Here is a 16,600-nt window from a genome sequence, read left to right as displayed (position 1 = left end):
TTCTGTCCTGAGCCTCCTCCATTGTCAGAGTGAGGCCCAACACAAATTGGAGGAACAGCACCTGATATTTCGCTTGGGCAGTTTACACCCCAGCGGTATGAACATTGACTTCTCTAACTTCATAACCCTTGCTCTCCCTCTCTCTCCATCCCCTCCCCTTCCCAGTTCTCCCACCAGTCTGACTGTCTCCGACTACATTTTATCTCTGTTTGCTTTGGTGTCAGCTTCTCCCAGCCAACAATGATCAATTCTACATCTCCCTTGATCTCCATTCCCTTTGCCTTATTTTCACACCCTACACTTCCTTATCTCTGTATCTCCCCTGGCTTGACTTGATCTGTATCTCCCATAGCCACTCTTCTTCAGTCTGAAGAAGGGTCTCGACCCGAAACGTCACCCATTCCTTCTATCCAGAGATGCTGCCTGTCCCACTGAGTTAAGCCCCTGTCCCACTAACACGACCTAATTCACAACCTTTTTTACTCGTGGACATTTTTCATCATGCTAGAAAAAACTGCCTGACCTACTTGATGCCACGATCTCCCTACGACCTCGTGATGGCCATGTTGCGAGTCAAGGGCAAACTCTTGACTCTACTCCAGCATTTTGTGTCTATCTATAAGATCCCTGATATAACATCAGAGCGTGTAAGAAGGAACTGCAGATGCTGGTTCACATCGAAGATAGGCACAAAATGCTCGAGTAACTCAGCGGGACAGGCAGCATCTATGGAGAACATGGATAGGTGACGTTTCACAGAGTGCTGGAGTAACTCAGCGGGTGCAGCAGCATCTATGGAGCTAAGGAAATGGGCAACGTTTCGGGCCGAAACCCTTCCGGGTTTCAGCCCGAAACGTTGCCTATTTCCAGAAGGGTTTCGGCCCGAAACGTTGCCTATTTCCTTAGCTCCACAGATGCTGCTGCACCATAACTCAGCGGGTCAGGCAGCATCTGTGGAGAACATGGATAGGTGACGTTTCACAGAATGCTGGAGTAACTCAGCAGGTCAGGCAGCATCTGTGGAGAACATGGATAGGTGACGTTTTACAGAATGCTGGAGTAACTCAGCGGGTCAGGCAGCATCTGTGGAGAACATGGATAGGTGACGTTTCACAGAGTGCTGGAGTAACTCAACGTTTTGGGTCGAGACCCTTCTTCAGGGCGTGACGCTTGCCGCAAGGTGTTTTTGCAGCACGACTCCTTTTTGCAGCCTCGCTCCTTCCTGCCCCCCCCCCCCCCCCTACACCACGCACGCTGTGACAGGTGGGGCGCACCGACGTGTGGTCGACGGCTGCAGGAAGCTGCTGTGTCATAACGAGAGCGAGAGAATTTAACGAGACGTGTCGGGCACCCACTTCCTTCGGCAGCTCGACTACGAGAGAGGGGGAGGTGGGGATCTTGCCAACTTGGTTGGTGAGCGGTAACGGCTGTGGGTGGCACGTTCGCCCTCATCGACCAGGGCATCGTGTGGGAGTCAGGAAGTCATGTGTTGCATCTTTGTAGCACTTTGATTTGTGGCGCAGTGGTAGAGTTGCTGCCTTGCAGCGCCCGAGACCTGCGTTCCTCCTTGTGACCTCATGTCTTGCTCCTAACGCTGGGCGACTTTGGCCATCTTGACCATTGTTGGCCATGCATCCAAGCGGAGAACATCGCATGGCTCTCCTGACTTGTGTTGTAGGTGGGCAAAGGCCTTGTTCTTGGTTCTTGGTTTCTTGGTCCTCCAAAATATTCCAAATGGAATTTAAACTGGAGGTGGTGAAGGGAGGGCTTAAGCCAGAAAGGGTTATTGGGAAGAAAGAGCTACTTTATATTTAGTTGCATCTGGTTGGGTAACTATTGTTGGGTGGAGATTATTCCATGCTTTAATTGTGTGTGCGGGGGAAGAACGAATTGCTGTACACATCTGTCTTTGTAGCTGGGATCACAAATTGGATCGAATGCCCTCGTCTGCTCCTAATTGGTTTGGGTTTGGTGTAGGTCTTGTAATCTATGTCGAGCTGACCATTTAACATTTTGTAAAAACAGGTAAAACGGTGAGCTTCACGTCTGTCTGTCTTGGAGAGGGTTCCACCGCAGAGAATTCAGAAGTTCGGTGACACTCGCTTCTCTCTCATAGGTGGGGTTGGCCTTGTGGGGTTGGTCTTCATGGGATGACCAGTCCCTGACCTGCGTTCACCGCCACAGTGACCACGTGGCCAGTCCAGGCTAAAATCACCCTGATGACCCATGATGGAGAGCAGTGATTCCCAACCTGGGGCCATATGGGGCCCAAAGGGGCCATGGCAAATTTCAGGGGGGGGGGCCCACAGAAACATTTTGGGATTTAGGGGGCCACAGGTTCAATGAAGGGGGGGGGGGCACACAGAACTACCACCCTGTTGCCTCCTAAATTTCAGTTCTAATAAATTTAAATCTATGTAGTTGAAATATTTTTGATGTTTGTGGAATAGAATAAAAGAGAATATTTGTGCAATTAATAGACATTGATATTTTTATGGAAGGTATTATAATATTGAATTTTTTTCCGGCTAATAATGTCGGGGGGGGGGGGCACAGAAAAATCCCAAGGGGGCCATGAGCTAAAAAAGGTTGGGAACCACTGGTGTAGAGGGTGAGGAATTGGACAATGGGAACACAACTAAATGTCAAGTGGAAGTGTTAGACTTTATCACCCACCACGTTTGTGGTGCAGATGTTACTTTGCTCATCTCTGGGTGCGAGTTGTAGCGTGGGCTGGTTCACGTATGTATCGAGCTGTGAACGGCATTGGTCTTTGATCATTGATGTGAGATCTACAATGGAAAGTTTTACTTTAAGGGGCTGTCCCACTTGTGTGATTTTTTTTTTTTTTTTTTCGTTGACTTGCAAGCACCCTTCATAGTTGCCGAAAATTTTCAACATGTTGAAAATCCAGCGGCGAGCAGAAAAGGTACGACTCTTTGGGCGACTGCTCACGACCATACAGGCGTCACCCCGCGCAAAAATCGTACACGCAACTTGTATGGCCGTCGCCCAAAGAGTCGTACCTTTTTCTGGTCACCGCTGGATTTTCAACATGTTGAACATTTTCGGCGACTATGAAGGGTGCCGGCAAGTTGGCGAAAAATATCACCTAAGTGGGACGGGCCCTTTAGAGATACAGTGTGGAAACAGGCCCTTCGGCCCACCGAGTCCATGCCAACCCTCAATCGCCCGTTCACACTAGTTCCATGTTATCCCACTTTCTCATCCACTCCCCCCTACACACTAGGGGCAATTTACAGAGAATAATTAATGTACCAATACTGGGCGTATGGTCGAGCTGCCGGAGGAGGTTGTTGAGACTGGGACTATCGCAACGTTTAAGAAACATTAGACAGGAACATGGGTAGGATAGGTTTAGACAATAGGTACTGGGGTCGGCCATTCGGCCCTTCGAGCCAGCACTGCCATTCAATGTGATCATGGCTGATCATCCACAATCAGTACCCCGTTCCTGCCTTCTCCCCATATCCCCTGACTCCACTATCTTTAAGAGCCCTATCTAGCTCTCTCTTGAAAGCATCCAGAGAGCTGGCCTCCACCGCCCTCTGAGGCAGAGAATTCCACACTCACAGCCGCCTGTGAGGAAAAAGTGTTTCCTCGTCTCCGTTCTAAATGGCTTACCCCTTATTCTGAAACTGTGGCCCCTGGTTCCGGACTCCCCCCAACATCGGGAACATGTTTCCTGCCTCTAGCGTGTGGGATATGGGTCAAACACAGGCAGGTGGGACTAGTGCAGCTGGGACATGTTGATGGGCGCGGACAAGATGGGCCGAAGGGCCTGTTTCCATCCTGACTTTATAAATGTGCATTGTAAGCAAACGTGACGGCTATCATGAAACTGGGCACTTTTCTCAATCTTGATGTAGATCACCTTTCCTTTTGCAAGCATTGTAGCATGACGATGGTGCATACGTCTCCCAGTCAGTGGAACACCAGCCGCCTACTCGCATGTCATTGTAACAGATGTGCTTTGTTCATTGACCTTTTCAGTGACAGGAATGGCATTTGTCAGTGGGCTGGAAGTTGGTGATTCCTGGTGAGTTCCACAGGTCACTGGCAATGTGACGCTCAACACAAGGGTGGCGCAGCGGTAGAGTTGCTGACTCACCGCGCCGGAGGCCCGGGTTCGATCCCGACTACAGATGCTGTCTGTGCGGAGTTTGCACGTTCTCCCCGTGACCCACCTGGGTTTTCTCAGAGATCTTCAGTTTCCTCCCACACTCCAAAGACGTGCAGATTTATAGGTTCAGTTGCTTTGGTAAAATTGTCCCTAGTGTGTAGGATAGTGCTAGTGTACGGGGTGATCGCTGGTCGGCACTGACTCGATGGGCCGAAGGGCCTGTTTCCTTGCTGTACCTTCAAAACAAAAGTCCTCAATTAAAACCGCTGTACATTAGGTCTTTGTGGAGTTTGCACGTTTTCCCTGTGACCGAGTGGGTTTTCTCCGGGATCTCTGGTTTCCTCCCACATCCCAAAGACGTGTGTTTTGCAGGTTAATTGGCTTTTGTAAATTGTCCCTAGTGCTGGAGTAACTCAGCGGGTCAGGCAGCATCTGTGGAGAACATGGATAGGTGACGTTTCACAGAGTGCTGGAGTAACTCAGCGGGTCAGGCAGCATCTATGGAGCTAAGGAAATAGGCAACGTTTCGGGCCGAAACCCTTCCGGGTTTCAGCCCGAAACGGTGCCTATTTCCAGAAGGGTTTTGGCCCGAAACGTTGCCTATTTCCTTAGCTCCACAGATGCTGCTGCACCATAACTCAGCGGGTCAGGCAGCATCTGTGGAGAACATGGATAGGTGACGTTTCACAGAGTGCTGGAGTAACTCAGCGGGTCAGGCAGCATCTGTGGAGAACGTGGATAGGTGACGTTTCACAGAGTGCTGGAGTAACTCAGCGGGACAGGCAGCATCTGTGGAGAACATGGATAGGTGACGTTTCACAGAGTGCTGGAGTAACTCAGTGGGTCAGGCAGCATCTGTGGAGACTATGGGTAGATGCTACTGTGTGGGGGGGATCGCTGGTCGGCGTGGATTCGATGAGCTAAAATGCCCTGTCTCCACGCTGTATCTTTAAAGTATAAAGTTGCTCTCTGTGTGTTGCCGCAAGCCTCCTGCAGTTGCAACTTCTCCACAATGTTATCAGACTTCACATAGTGCCCTGGTTGTGGTCTAACCAGTCTTATGCAACCCTCGCTGCTCCAGTCAGCGCGCCACAACCACCGGTCCCTGCTCTTGCCTGGAGGCGTGTATCGTGGAGAAGGTGAATGATGGGCTTTAACACGTAGCCTGGAGCGGGGAACATCTGAAGGAACCGCGGGTAGATGCTGGCCGACGCCAAAAATGCTGTTTTTCCATGAGGCAAATGGGATCAAAAGGGCACATCATCATCACAAGTACAGAGACACGTTTGCATTCTACCCAGGGAAATCAAACCCTGCGTAAACAAACGAAAGGAGACACAGAATGCTGGAGTATCTCAGCGGGACAGGCAGCATCTCTGGAGAAGGAATGGGCGACTTTTCATGTCGTGACCCTTCATTAGACCCATCATGAGATATCGGGTACTGTACCAATGGGGACGGGTCTGTAGCTGTACAACTCTGGGTTACAATACAGCACGGCGGTGCAGCGGGTAGAGCTGCTGCCTCACAGCGCCAGAGATCCGGGTTCGATCCTGACTACAGGTGCTGTCTGTATGGAGTTTGTGCGTTCTCCACGTGACCTGCGTGGGTTTTCTCCAGGTGCTCAGGTTTCCTCTCGCACTGCAAAAACGTGCAGGTTTGTAGGTTAGTTGACTTGGTCTTCATGTACATTGTCGCTAGGATCGTGTTAGTGTGTGGGCTTCGCTGGTTAGCACGGACTCGGTGGGCCGAAGGGCCTGTTTCTGTGCCGTATCTCTAAACCACAGTACCGGGGCTGTGGTGTGTAATACTGGGGTACAGGAGTAGTGTACAACATTGGGGTACATTACCGGTGGGGACGGGTCTGTGTGACACTGGGGTGCAGTACGGGGGCTGCGTAATATTGGGGTTCAGTACTGGGGGCTGTGTAATATTGGGGTACAGTACCGGGGCGGTGTAATATTGGGGTACAGTACTGGGGGCTGTGTAATATTGGGGTACAGTATGGGGGGGGCTGTGTAATATTGGGGTACAATACCCCGGGGGCTGTGTAATATTGGGGTTCAGTACCGGGGCTGTGTAATATTGGGGTACAGTATGGGGGGGGCTGTGTAATATTGGGGTACAATACCCCGGGGGCTGTGTAATATTGGGGTACAGTACTGGGGCTGTGTAATATTGGGGTACAGTACGGGGGGGGGGGAAATATTGGGGTACAATACCCCGGGGGCTGTGTAATATTGGGGTACAGTATGGGGGCTGTGTAATATTGGGGCACAGTACAGGGGGGGCTGTGTAATATCGGGGTACAGTACTGGGGGCGGTGTAATATTGGGGTTCAGTACTGAGGCCGGTGTAATATTGGGGTACAGTACTGGGGGCTGTGTAATATTGGGGTACAGTACCGGGCTGTGTAATATTGGGGTACAGTACTGGGGGCTGTGTAATATTGGGGTACAGTACTAGGGACAGTGTAATATTGGGGTACAGTACAGGGGGGGTGTAATATTGGGGTACAGTACTGGGGGCTGTGTAATATTGGGGTACAGTATGGGGACTGTGTAATATTGTGGTACAGTACCGGGGGCTGTGTAATATTGGGGTACAGTATGGGGGCGGTGTAATATTGGGGTACAATACCGGGGGTTGTGTAATATTGGGGTACAGTACTGTACAGAGACCAGCGTTCCTGGTTTCACGTTGCTCCTGTTCTCCCCACAGTTCCCAGTTTCACGTTGCTCCTGTTCTCCCCACAGTTCCCAGAATGCGGTTTCTACGGGATGTACGACAAGATCCTCTTGTTCAGGCACAACATCGAGTGCAACAACATCCTGGAGCTGGTGAGGGCGGAGAGCGACATCCAGGAGGGCGACCTGATCGAGGTGGTCTTGTCCGGTACGGCGCGCTGCTGCCTTGTCCGCGATGTGCTGTGTCCTCTAATCTTGCCTGTGCTCTCTAATCTTGCCTGTGCTCTCTGATTTAGTTCTAACACTCTCTCCCCCTCTCTCTGTTGCTCACAGGGGCGGCGACCTTCGAGGATTTCCGGATACGACCTCACGCTCTCAACGTCCACTCCTACCGCGTGCCGACCTTCTGCGACCATTGTGGAGAGATGTTGTTCGGCCTGGTGAGGCAGGGCCTCAAGTGTGATGGTACGTAAACCTGTTGGAGTTACTCTGGCACCGGGACGGCAGGACTTTCATCTGAAGAAAGACTGGATAGACTCGGCTTGTACTCGCTAGAATTTAGAAGATTGAGGGGGGATCTTATAGAAACTTACAAAATTCTTAAGGGGTTGGACAGGCTAGATGCAGGAAGATTGTTCCTGATGTTGGGGAAGTCCAGAACTAGGGGTCACAGTTTAAGGATAAGGGGGAAATCCTTTAGAACCGAGATGAGAAGAACATTTTTCACACAGAGAGTGGTGAATCTGTGGAATTCTCTGCCACAGAAGGTAGTTGAGGCCACAGTTCATTAGCTATATTTAAGAGGGAGTTAGATGTGGCCCTTGTGGATCAGGGGGTATGGTGAGAAGGCAGGTACAGGATACTGAGTTGGATGATCAGCCATGATCATATTGAATGCTCGAAGGGCTGAATGGCCTACTCCTGCACCTATTGTCTATGTTTCTATGACACAGAGTGCTGGAGTAACTCAGCGGGTCAGGCAGCATCTGTGGAGAACATGGATAGGTGACGTTTCATAGAGTGCTGGAGTAACTCAGCGGGTGCAGCAGCATCTATGGAGCTAAGGAAATAGGCAACGTTTCGGGCCGAAACCCTTCCGGGTTTCAGCCCGAAACGTTGCCTATTTCCAGAAGGGTTTCGGCCCAAAACGTTGCCTATTTCCTTAGCTCCACAGATGCTGATGCGCCATAACTCAGCGGGTCAGGCAGCATCTGTGGAGAACATGGATAGGTGACGTTTCACAGAGTGCTGGAGTAACTCAGCGGGCCAGGCAGCATCTGTGGAGAACATGGATAGGTGACGTTTCAGGTCGAGACCCTTCAGCACACTGGGAAAGTGGCGCAGTGGTAGAGACCCGGGTTCGATCCTGACCACGGGTGCTGTCTGTACGGAGTTTGCACGTTCTCCCCGTGACCTGCTGCGTGGGTTTTCTCCAGGTGCTCCGGTTTCCTCCCACACTCCAAAGACGTGGAGGTTAGTAGGTAAATTGGCTTGGTGTAAGTGTAAATTGCCCCTAGTGTGTGTTGGATAGTGTTAGTGTGCGGGGATCGCTGGTCAGCACGGACTCCGTGGGCCGAAGGGCCTGTTTCCGCGCTGTATCTCTGATCAGAACGGAGGCAGACTTGTTGAGCATGCTCAGGGGCACCACCTGCTGGCTGAGTTTGTACAGAACAGAACCACCTTTTTTATCATAAATGGACAGGGTCTTGAAAAAGAGTCTCAAACCAAAATATCACCTATCCATGTTCTCCAGACATGCTGCCTTGTGTGTGTTTAACCAGCATCTGCAGTCTTTTCCCCCACCTACACTTTTTCATTGTTATTGAATCTCAGCGTTGTACAGCATGGAAACAGGCCCTTCGGCCCACCTTGCCCATGCTAACCACATCCCATCTACACTAGTCTCACCTGCTTGCGTTTGGACCATATCCCTCCATCCATGTACCTGTCCAAATATATTCTAAATGTTATATTACCTGCCTCAACTACCTGCACGTCTTTGGAGTGTGGGAGGAAACCGGAGCACCCGGAGAAAACCCACCCAGGTTTTTAGTTTTAGAGATACAGCGCAGAAACAGGCCCTTCGGCCCTCTGGGTCCGCGCCGACCAGCGATCCCCGCACATTAACACTATCCTACACACACACACTAGGGACAATGTTACACTTACACCAAGCCAATTAACCTACAAACCTGCACGTCTTTGGAGTGTAAGAGGAAACCAAAGATCTCGGAGAAAACCCACGGGGACAACGTGCAAACTCTGTACAGACAGCACCCGTAGTCGGGATCGAACCCGGGTCTCTTCTCTGGCGCTGTGAGGCGGTAGTAGTAATATTTAATGCCAGTGTTCCAGATGTGGAGAGTTGTTGGCAAGGCCATGTTGATCATGCGTGTGTCGGGGGTTATGGGGAGAAGGCAGGAGAATGGGGTTGGGAGGGAGAGATGGATCAGCCATGATTGAATGGCGGAGTAGACTTGATGGGCCGAATGGTCTAATTCTGCTCCAATCACTAATGAACATTAACTTGTAGCTTCCACTAATGCATCATTTTTATTTATTTTTTGTCGTTGCTTTAATCTCCCAAACAGGGTGCGGGCTGAACTACCACAAGAGATGTGCCTTTAGCATTCCCAACAACTGCAGCGGTGCCCGCAAGAGAAGACTCTCCAACACCTCGCTCTCTGGATCCTTCAACTCAAGATTGTCAGTCACTGATTACCTGACGACATCGAGCGATGGCCATTCGGTAACGGCCAGCTTCTCCTTGTCTCCATCCCCACCCCCCCCCCCCCCGCCTCTCGTCACGGCCTGCGGGCTCAGCATTTATCTTGGCAGCATGTACATGAATGATAGTACATGAGGAAGATTGCTCCCAATGTTGGGGAAGTCCAGGACAAGGGGTCACAGCTTAAGGATAAGGGGGAAATCCTTTAAAACCGAGATGAGAAGAACTTTTTTCACACAGAGAGTGGTGAATCTCTGGAACTCCCTGCCACAGAGGGTAGTCGAGGCCAGTTCATTGGCTATATTTAAGAGGGAGTTAGATGTGGCCCTTGTGGCTAAAGGGATCAGGGGGTATGGAGAGAAGGCAGGAACGGGATACTGAGTTGGATGATCAGCCATGATCATATTGAATGGCGGTGCAGGCTCGAAGGGCCGAATGGCCTACTCCTGCACCTAATTTCTATGTTTCTATGTTTCTATAGGAGCAGAATTAGGCCATTCGGCCCATCAAGTCTACTTAAGGCAGAGATAGATAGATTCTTGATTAGTGCGGGTGTCAGGGGTTATGGGGAGAAGGCAGGAGAATGGGGTTGAGAGGGGGAGATAGATCAGCCGTGATTGAATGGCGGAGTAGACTTGATGGGCCGAATGGCCTAATTCTGCTCCTATCACTTATGACGGTGAGATTAGAACGTGGGTTCAGCGACTCTGTCAATAAAGCTCTTGTATCTTGTCTCCCCCCCCCCCCCCCCCCCCCAATTTCCTGTCTCCGCCCCCCCCCGCTGTTGCGAGTGCAGAGGAACCTGACGGAGATGTTGTCCACGAGGCGAGTGACACTGGGAACGCACGTGGGTCGACCCATCGAGCTGGACAAGATGTTCCTGAGCAAGGTCAAGGTGCCGCACACGTTCGCCGTTCACTCCTACACTCGCCCCACCGTGTGCCAGTACTGCAAGAAACTGCTGAAGGGGCTGTTCCGCCAAGGCCTGCAGTGCAAGGGTGAGTGGCCGGGGGGTGGGGGGCAGGGCACGGGCACATCCCCGAAACCACCCACACCGTCTGTGAGCGCGCGGGCATCACCCCAAAACGCACACCTCCAGATTCAGGGACAGTTTCTTCCCAGCTGTTATCAGGCAACTGAACCATCCTACCACAACCAGAGAGCGGTCCTGAACTACTATCTACCTCATTGGTGACCCTCGGACTACCCTTGATGGGACTTTGCTGGCTTTACCTTGCACTAAACGTTATTCCCTTTATCCTGTATCTATACACTGTGGACGGCTCGATTGTAATCATGTATTGTCTTTCCGCTGACTGGTCAGCGCGCAACAAAAGCTTTTCACTGTACCTCGTTACACGTGACAATAAATTAAACCGGAGATAGACACAGAATGCTGGAGTAACTCAGCGGGACAGGCAGTATCTCTGGAGAGAAGGAATGGGTGACCTGTTGGGTCGGATCTCGAAGATCTCTTGAAGGATCTCTCCAGAGATGCTGCCTGTCCCGCTGAGTTACTCCAGCATTTATATTGAAAGCTAGAGGGCCTGTCGCACTTGGGCGTCAATTTGCGCGTCACGCAGTTGGCACGTGAAGATTTTGTGAATCCCAGAAACCTGGGGTGGCGCGCAGGTCCGCACGTCACTGCCCACGCCACCACGTCCCGCTACGTGCCGTGTGTAAGGTAATGCACGCCATGCGCGTGACCCGTAAAAAACGTCGCGTAAATGATGCTCAAATAGCGCCCAGGTGGGACAGCCCCTTAACTAACACCTTGTCCACTCCACCGCTGAAGTCGTGTTTTGCCTGACCCTGCTCGGGTGACCTGTGATCGAGTTGTGTTTCTGCTTTTCTCTGTCAAGATTGTAAATTCAACTGTCACAAGCGGTGTGTGGAGAAAGTCCCCAACGACTGCTTGGGCGAATGCAGCAGCAACAACGGAGGTAAGGCGTGGCAGCGGGTAGTTCTGCTGTAACCCATGTTCCCGTGTGTGTGTGTGTGGAGTTTTACAGAGACGCCATTCGGCCCTTCGAGTCAGCCATTCAATATGATCATGGCTGATCATCCACAATCAGTACCCCATCCCTGCTTTCTCCCCATATCCCTTGATTCCGTTAGCCCCAAGAGCTAAATCCGACTCCCTCTTGAAGACATCCAGTGTATTGGCCTCCACTGCCTTCTGTGGCAGAGAATTCCACAGATTCACAACTCTCTGGGTGGGAAAGTTTTTCTTCATTTCAGTCTTATAAGGTCGACCCCTTATTCTTAAACTGTGTGACCCTGGTTCTGGACTCTCATTCTCCCTGTGACCATGTGAGTTTCCTCCCACTTTCCAAAGACGTGCAGGTTTGCAGGTTAATTGGCTTCTGTAGATGGCCCGCTAGTGTGTCAGGAGTGGATGTGAAAGTGCATCTTTGGAACTGCAGAGCTGTGGTCAATAGAAAGGAACTGCAGGTGCTGGTTCACACCAAAGATAGACAAAATGCTGGAGTAACTCAACGGATTGATTAGTACAGGTGTCAGGAGTTATGGGGTGAAGGCAGGAGAATGGGGTTGAGAGAGAAAGATGGATCTGCCATTATTAAAGGGTGGAATAGACTTGATGGGCCGAATGGCCTAATTCTGCTCCTGGAACTTATGAGTCGGGCAGCATCTCTGGAGAAAATGGATGGGTGATATTTCAGATTGAGAGACTCATCTTCAGTCTGAAGGGTCTCGACCCAAAAGGTCACCTATCCATGTTCTCCACAGATGCTGCCTGACCCGCTGAGTTACTCCAGCACTCTGTGAAACGTCACCTATCCATGTTCTCCACAGATGCTGTCTGACCCGCTGAGTTATGGTGCATCAGCATCTGTGGAGCTAAGGAAATAGGCAACGTTTCGGGCAGAAACCCTTCTGGAAATAGGCAACGTTTCGGGCTGAAACCCGGAAGGGTTTCGGCCCGAAACGTTGCCTATTTCCTTAGCTCCATAGATGCTGCTGTACCCGCTGAGTTACTCCAGCACTCTGTGAAACGCCACCTATCCATGTTCCCCACAGATGCTGCCTGACCCGCTGAGTTACTCCAGCACTCTGTGAAACGCCACCTATCCATGTTCTCCACAGATGCTGCCTGACCCGCTGAGTTACTCCAGCACTTTGTGCCTTCTATTTTGTAAACTAGCACCCGCAGTTCCTTGTGTTTGACATGTCCAGTGATCATCTTAATTTTAAATCACAAAAATCTTGCACTTAACATTATTCCCTCACCATGTATCTGTACACTGTAAATCTGCAACATCCGGCTCGAAGGGCCGAATGGCCTACTCCTGCACCTATTTCCTATGTTTCTATGTTTCTATCCGGGTTCAGGAATAGCTGCTTCCCCGCAGCCATCAGTCTATTAAACTCAACTCAAACAAAACTCTGAACATTAATAGCCCGTTGCACTTTATCTGATTATTTATGTGTGTGTGTGCGTGTGTGTAACTCAGCGGGTCGGGTGCTGCCTGACCCGCTGAGTTACTCCAGCACTCTGTGCCTGTCTTTGGTGTGATGCAGCACATGCAGTTCCTTCCTACACATGGTCTCAGCCCGTGTCTCTGTTGCAGACCTGCTGAACCCGGGCCTTGATGCTGACATCAACATGGAGGATGCGAATGACGACGGAGACATGGACAAGACCCTCACTCCAGAAGATTCCGACGAGGCCCCCATGTCCTCCGGCATCTCCGAGAACGGGTTCCCGGGAGAGGACGACCCCACCAGAATGCCCAGGTAACGGGTTCAAAGGGCAGGGGGTGGGGGTCACAAGGTCAAACGTCCACGGGATAGGAGCAGAATTAGCCCATCAAGTCTACGCTGCCATTAAATCATCTCTCCCTCCGAACCCCATTCTCCTGCCTTCTCCCCATAACCCCCAACACCCGTACTGATCAAGATTCTATCCATCTCTGCATTCAAAATATCCACTGACTTGTGGCCTCCACCGCCGTCTGTAGCAAAGAATACACAGATTCACCACCCTCTGGATAAAGAAATTCCTCCTCATCCCCTTTCTAAAGGAACGTCCTTTAATTCTGAGGCTGGCCCTCTGGTCCTGGACTCTCCCACTAGTGGAAACATCCTCTCCACATCCACTCTATCCAGGCCTTTCACTATTCAGTAAGTTTCAATGAGGTCCCCCTCATCCTTCTAAACTCCAGTGAGTACAGGCCGGGGAGGTGGGGGATAGGAGGAGGGTGATGGGTAGAAGGCCCTGAGCTCCCATCTACTTCACTGTAGCCACTTGGACAATCCTTAATCGGACTTTTACCTTGCAAATGTTACTCCCTTTATCATGTATCTGTATTGTGGGTCTTTCCGCTAACTAGTTAGCACACAAAAGCTTTCCACTGTACCTCGGTACACGTGACAATAAACTTTAACATGAGTTCTGAAGAAGGGTCCCGTCCCGAAACGTCACCTATCCGTTTCGCTTAAACTTAGCTGGTCAGTGTGGACTCAGTGGGCCGAAGGGCCTGTTTCCACGCTGTATCTCTAAACCAGGGGTGGGCAGCCTTGTTCTGCATAAGGGGCCGGGACGTTAGACAGGTGCATGGATAGGACAGGTTTGGAGGGATATGGGCCAAGCGCAGGTAGGTGGGACTAGTGTAGCTGGGGCAAGTTGGGCCGAAGGGCCTTGTTCAATGCTATGCGACTCTGTGACTTTAGTTGGTCCGAAGAGCCTGTTTTCATGTTGTATAATTCTATAAATCTCTGAAAGGTTTTTTTGGGGGGGGGGGGGGGGGGGGGGGGATTTTCTCCCCACCCCCCCCCCCCCCCCAAAAAAAACTGAGGGGAAATTAATGTTTTTTGTCACCATGACTCACGCAGCATCCTGTCATTTCTCCCTCCCTCTCCCCCCCCTCCCTCTCCCCCCCCCCTCTCTCGGCGTTAGTGAACCCATGGCCTCCAACATTCCACTGATGCGAGTGGTGCAGTCGGTGAAGCAGACCAAACGCAGGTCCAGTCTAACGTCAAGGAGGCTGGCTCGTCCACTACAGTAACCGCGACGCTCTGGTAATGAACTGTCTTTGTCGGTCACGGTGGTGCAGCGGGTAGAGCTGCTGCCTCGCAGCGCCAGAGACCCGGGTTCCATCCTGACCCTGTACGGAGTTAGCATGTTGTCCCCACTTCCCTCCCACGCCCCAAAGACAAGCGGGTTGGTAGGTTAGTTGACCTGTGTACATTGTCCCGTGTGCATGGCTGTGAAATTGGGATGGCTGGTCGGCAGGGATCTGATGGACCAAAGGTCCTGTTTCCACAATGGTATCTCGAATCTAAGAGGTGGAGCAGTGGGTAGAGGTAGAGTTGCTGCCTCACAGAGACCCGGTTCCATCCCGACTACGGGTGCTGTCTGTACGGAGTTTGCACGTTCTCCCGGTGACCTGCGTGGGTTTTCTCCAAAATCTTTGGTTTCCTCCCGCACTCCAAGATTTGTAGGTTAATTGGCTTGGTGTAAGTGTAAATTGTCCCTTGCGTGTGTAGTGTTAGTGTGTGTGGATCGCTGGTCGGCACGGAACAGATGGGCCGAAGGGCCTTCTTCCACAATGTGTCTCTAATCTAAGCTAAACCGCTCCCGTTACAGAGGAAAAGACATTACTGGAGGATGGACTGCAAGTGTATCACCCTCTTCCACAACGACACAGGCAACAAGTACTACAAGGTGAGCTGGACATTGACTGGACATGCCTACTGAAATGGCCAGTCGACTTCTTGTTTATATTGTCACTGTTATTAACGTACGGCAAGGCCAGCAGCATCATCAAGGACCAGTCGCACCCCGCTCACTCCCTCTTCTCCCCTCTCCCATCAGGCAAAAGATACAGAAGTGTGAAAACGCACACCTCCAGATTCAGGGACAGTTTCTTCCCAGCTGTTATAGACAATAGAAAATAGGTGCAGGAGGAGGCCATTCAGCCCTTCGAGCCAGCACCGCCATTCATTGTGATCATGGCTGATCATCCCCAATCAACAACCCGTGCCTGCCTTCTCCCCATATCCCTTGACTCCACTAGCCCCTAGAGCTCGATCTAACTCTCTCTTAAATCCATCCAGTGATTTGGCCTCCACTGCCCTCTGTGGCAGGGAATTCCATAAATTCACAACTCTCTGGGTGAAAAAAGTTGTTTTCTCACCTCAGTCTTAAATGACCTCCCCTTTCTTCTAAGACTGTGACCCCTGGTTCTGGACTCGCCCAACATTGGGAACATTTTGTCCTGCATCTAGCTTGTCAAGTCCTTTGATAATGTTATGTGTTTCTATAAGATCTCCCCGCCCCCTCATCCTTCTAAACTCCAGGGTAGCATGGAGAGGGATCTTTGCTCCGTATCTCTGTGGCCCATGTAGAAGGGTCTTCAGCCGGACTCTCTCCGGGGTATTTGAGGAAGCTGTACACTATTTCACCCAGAGTATTGATGGGACATGAACCTTCTTGGTAGGGAATTGAAGAATGCAGGTGAACAGAGGGATCTGGGAATAACTGTGCACAGTTCCCTGAAAGTGGAATCTCATGTAGATAGGGTGGTAAGAAAGCTTTTGGTGTACTGGCCTTTATAAATCAGAGCATTGAGTATAGAAGTTGGGATGTAATGTTAAAATTGTACAAGGCATTGCCTAATTATAGGAAGGATGTCAACAAAATAGAGCGAGTACAGAGGAGATTTACTAGAATGTTGCCTGGGTTTCAGCAACTAAGTTACAGAGAAAGGTTGAACAAGTTAGGGCTTTATTCTTTGGAGCGCAGAAGGTTAAGGGGGGACTTGATAGAGGTCTTTAAAATGATGAGAGGGATAGACAGAGTTGACGTGGATAAGCTTTTCCCACTGAGAGTAGGGAAGATTCAAACAAGGGGACATGACTTGAGAATTAAGGGACAGAAGTTTTAGGGGTAACATGAGGGGGAACTTCTTTACTCAAAGAGTGGTGGCTGTGTGGAATGAGCTTCCAGTGAGGTGGTGGAGGCAGGTTCGTTTTTATCATTTAAAAATAAATTGGATAGTTATATGGACGGGAAAG

The 16,600-nt window shown here is 50.8% G+C and overlaps 1 protein-coding gene across 1 annotated transcript in view; it reads left to right on the top strand.

Moving 5' to 3' along the window:
* LOC116967657 (serine/threonine-protein kinase D1-like) overlaps positions 1 to 15,278 on the top strand; it is a 29,133-nt gene extending 13,855 nt beyond the window's left edge. Inside the window, exons 2-9 of the mRNA XM_033014238.1 lie at positions 6,901 to 7,039; positions 7,165 to 7,296; positions 9,423 to 9,580; positions 10,356 to 10,557; positions 11,422 to 11,502; positions 13,153 to 13,318; positions 14,481 to 14,602; positions 15,171 to 15,278. Coding sequence (XP_032870129.1) covers positions 6,901 to 7,039; positions 7,165 to 7,296; positions 9,423 to 9,580; positions 10,356 to 10,557; positions 11,422 to 11,502; positions 13,153 to 13,318; positions 14,481 to 14,589 — 987 coding nt within the window. The 3' untranslated portion in view covers positions 14,590 to 14,602; positions 15,171 to 15,278. The remainder of the gene's footprint in view (positions 1 to 6,900; positions 7,040 to 7,164; positions 7,297 to 9,422; positions 9,581 to 10,355; positions 10,558 to 11,421; positions 11,503 to 13,152; positions 13,319 to 14,480; positions 14,603 to 15,170) is intronic.
* Positions 15,279 to 16,600: the final 1,322 nt, after the last annotated feature.

The sequence above is a fragment of the Amblyraja radiata genome, chromosome 41 (genome assembly GCF_010909765.2).
Source record: "Amblyraja radiata isolate CabotCenter1 chromosome 41, sAmbRad1.1.pri, whole genome shotgun sequence".
Classification (NCBI taxonomy): Eukaryota; Metazoa; Chordata; class Chondrichthyes; order Rajiformes; family Rajidae; genus Amblyraja; species Amblyraja radiata.
The sequence above is the reverse complement of the archived record's forward strand: the minus strand, read 5'-3'. Positions and strand labels throughout refer to the sequence as shown.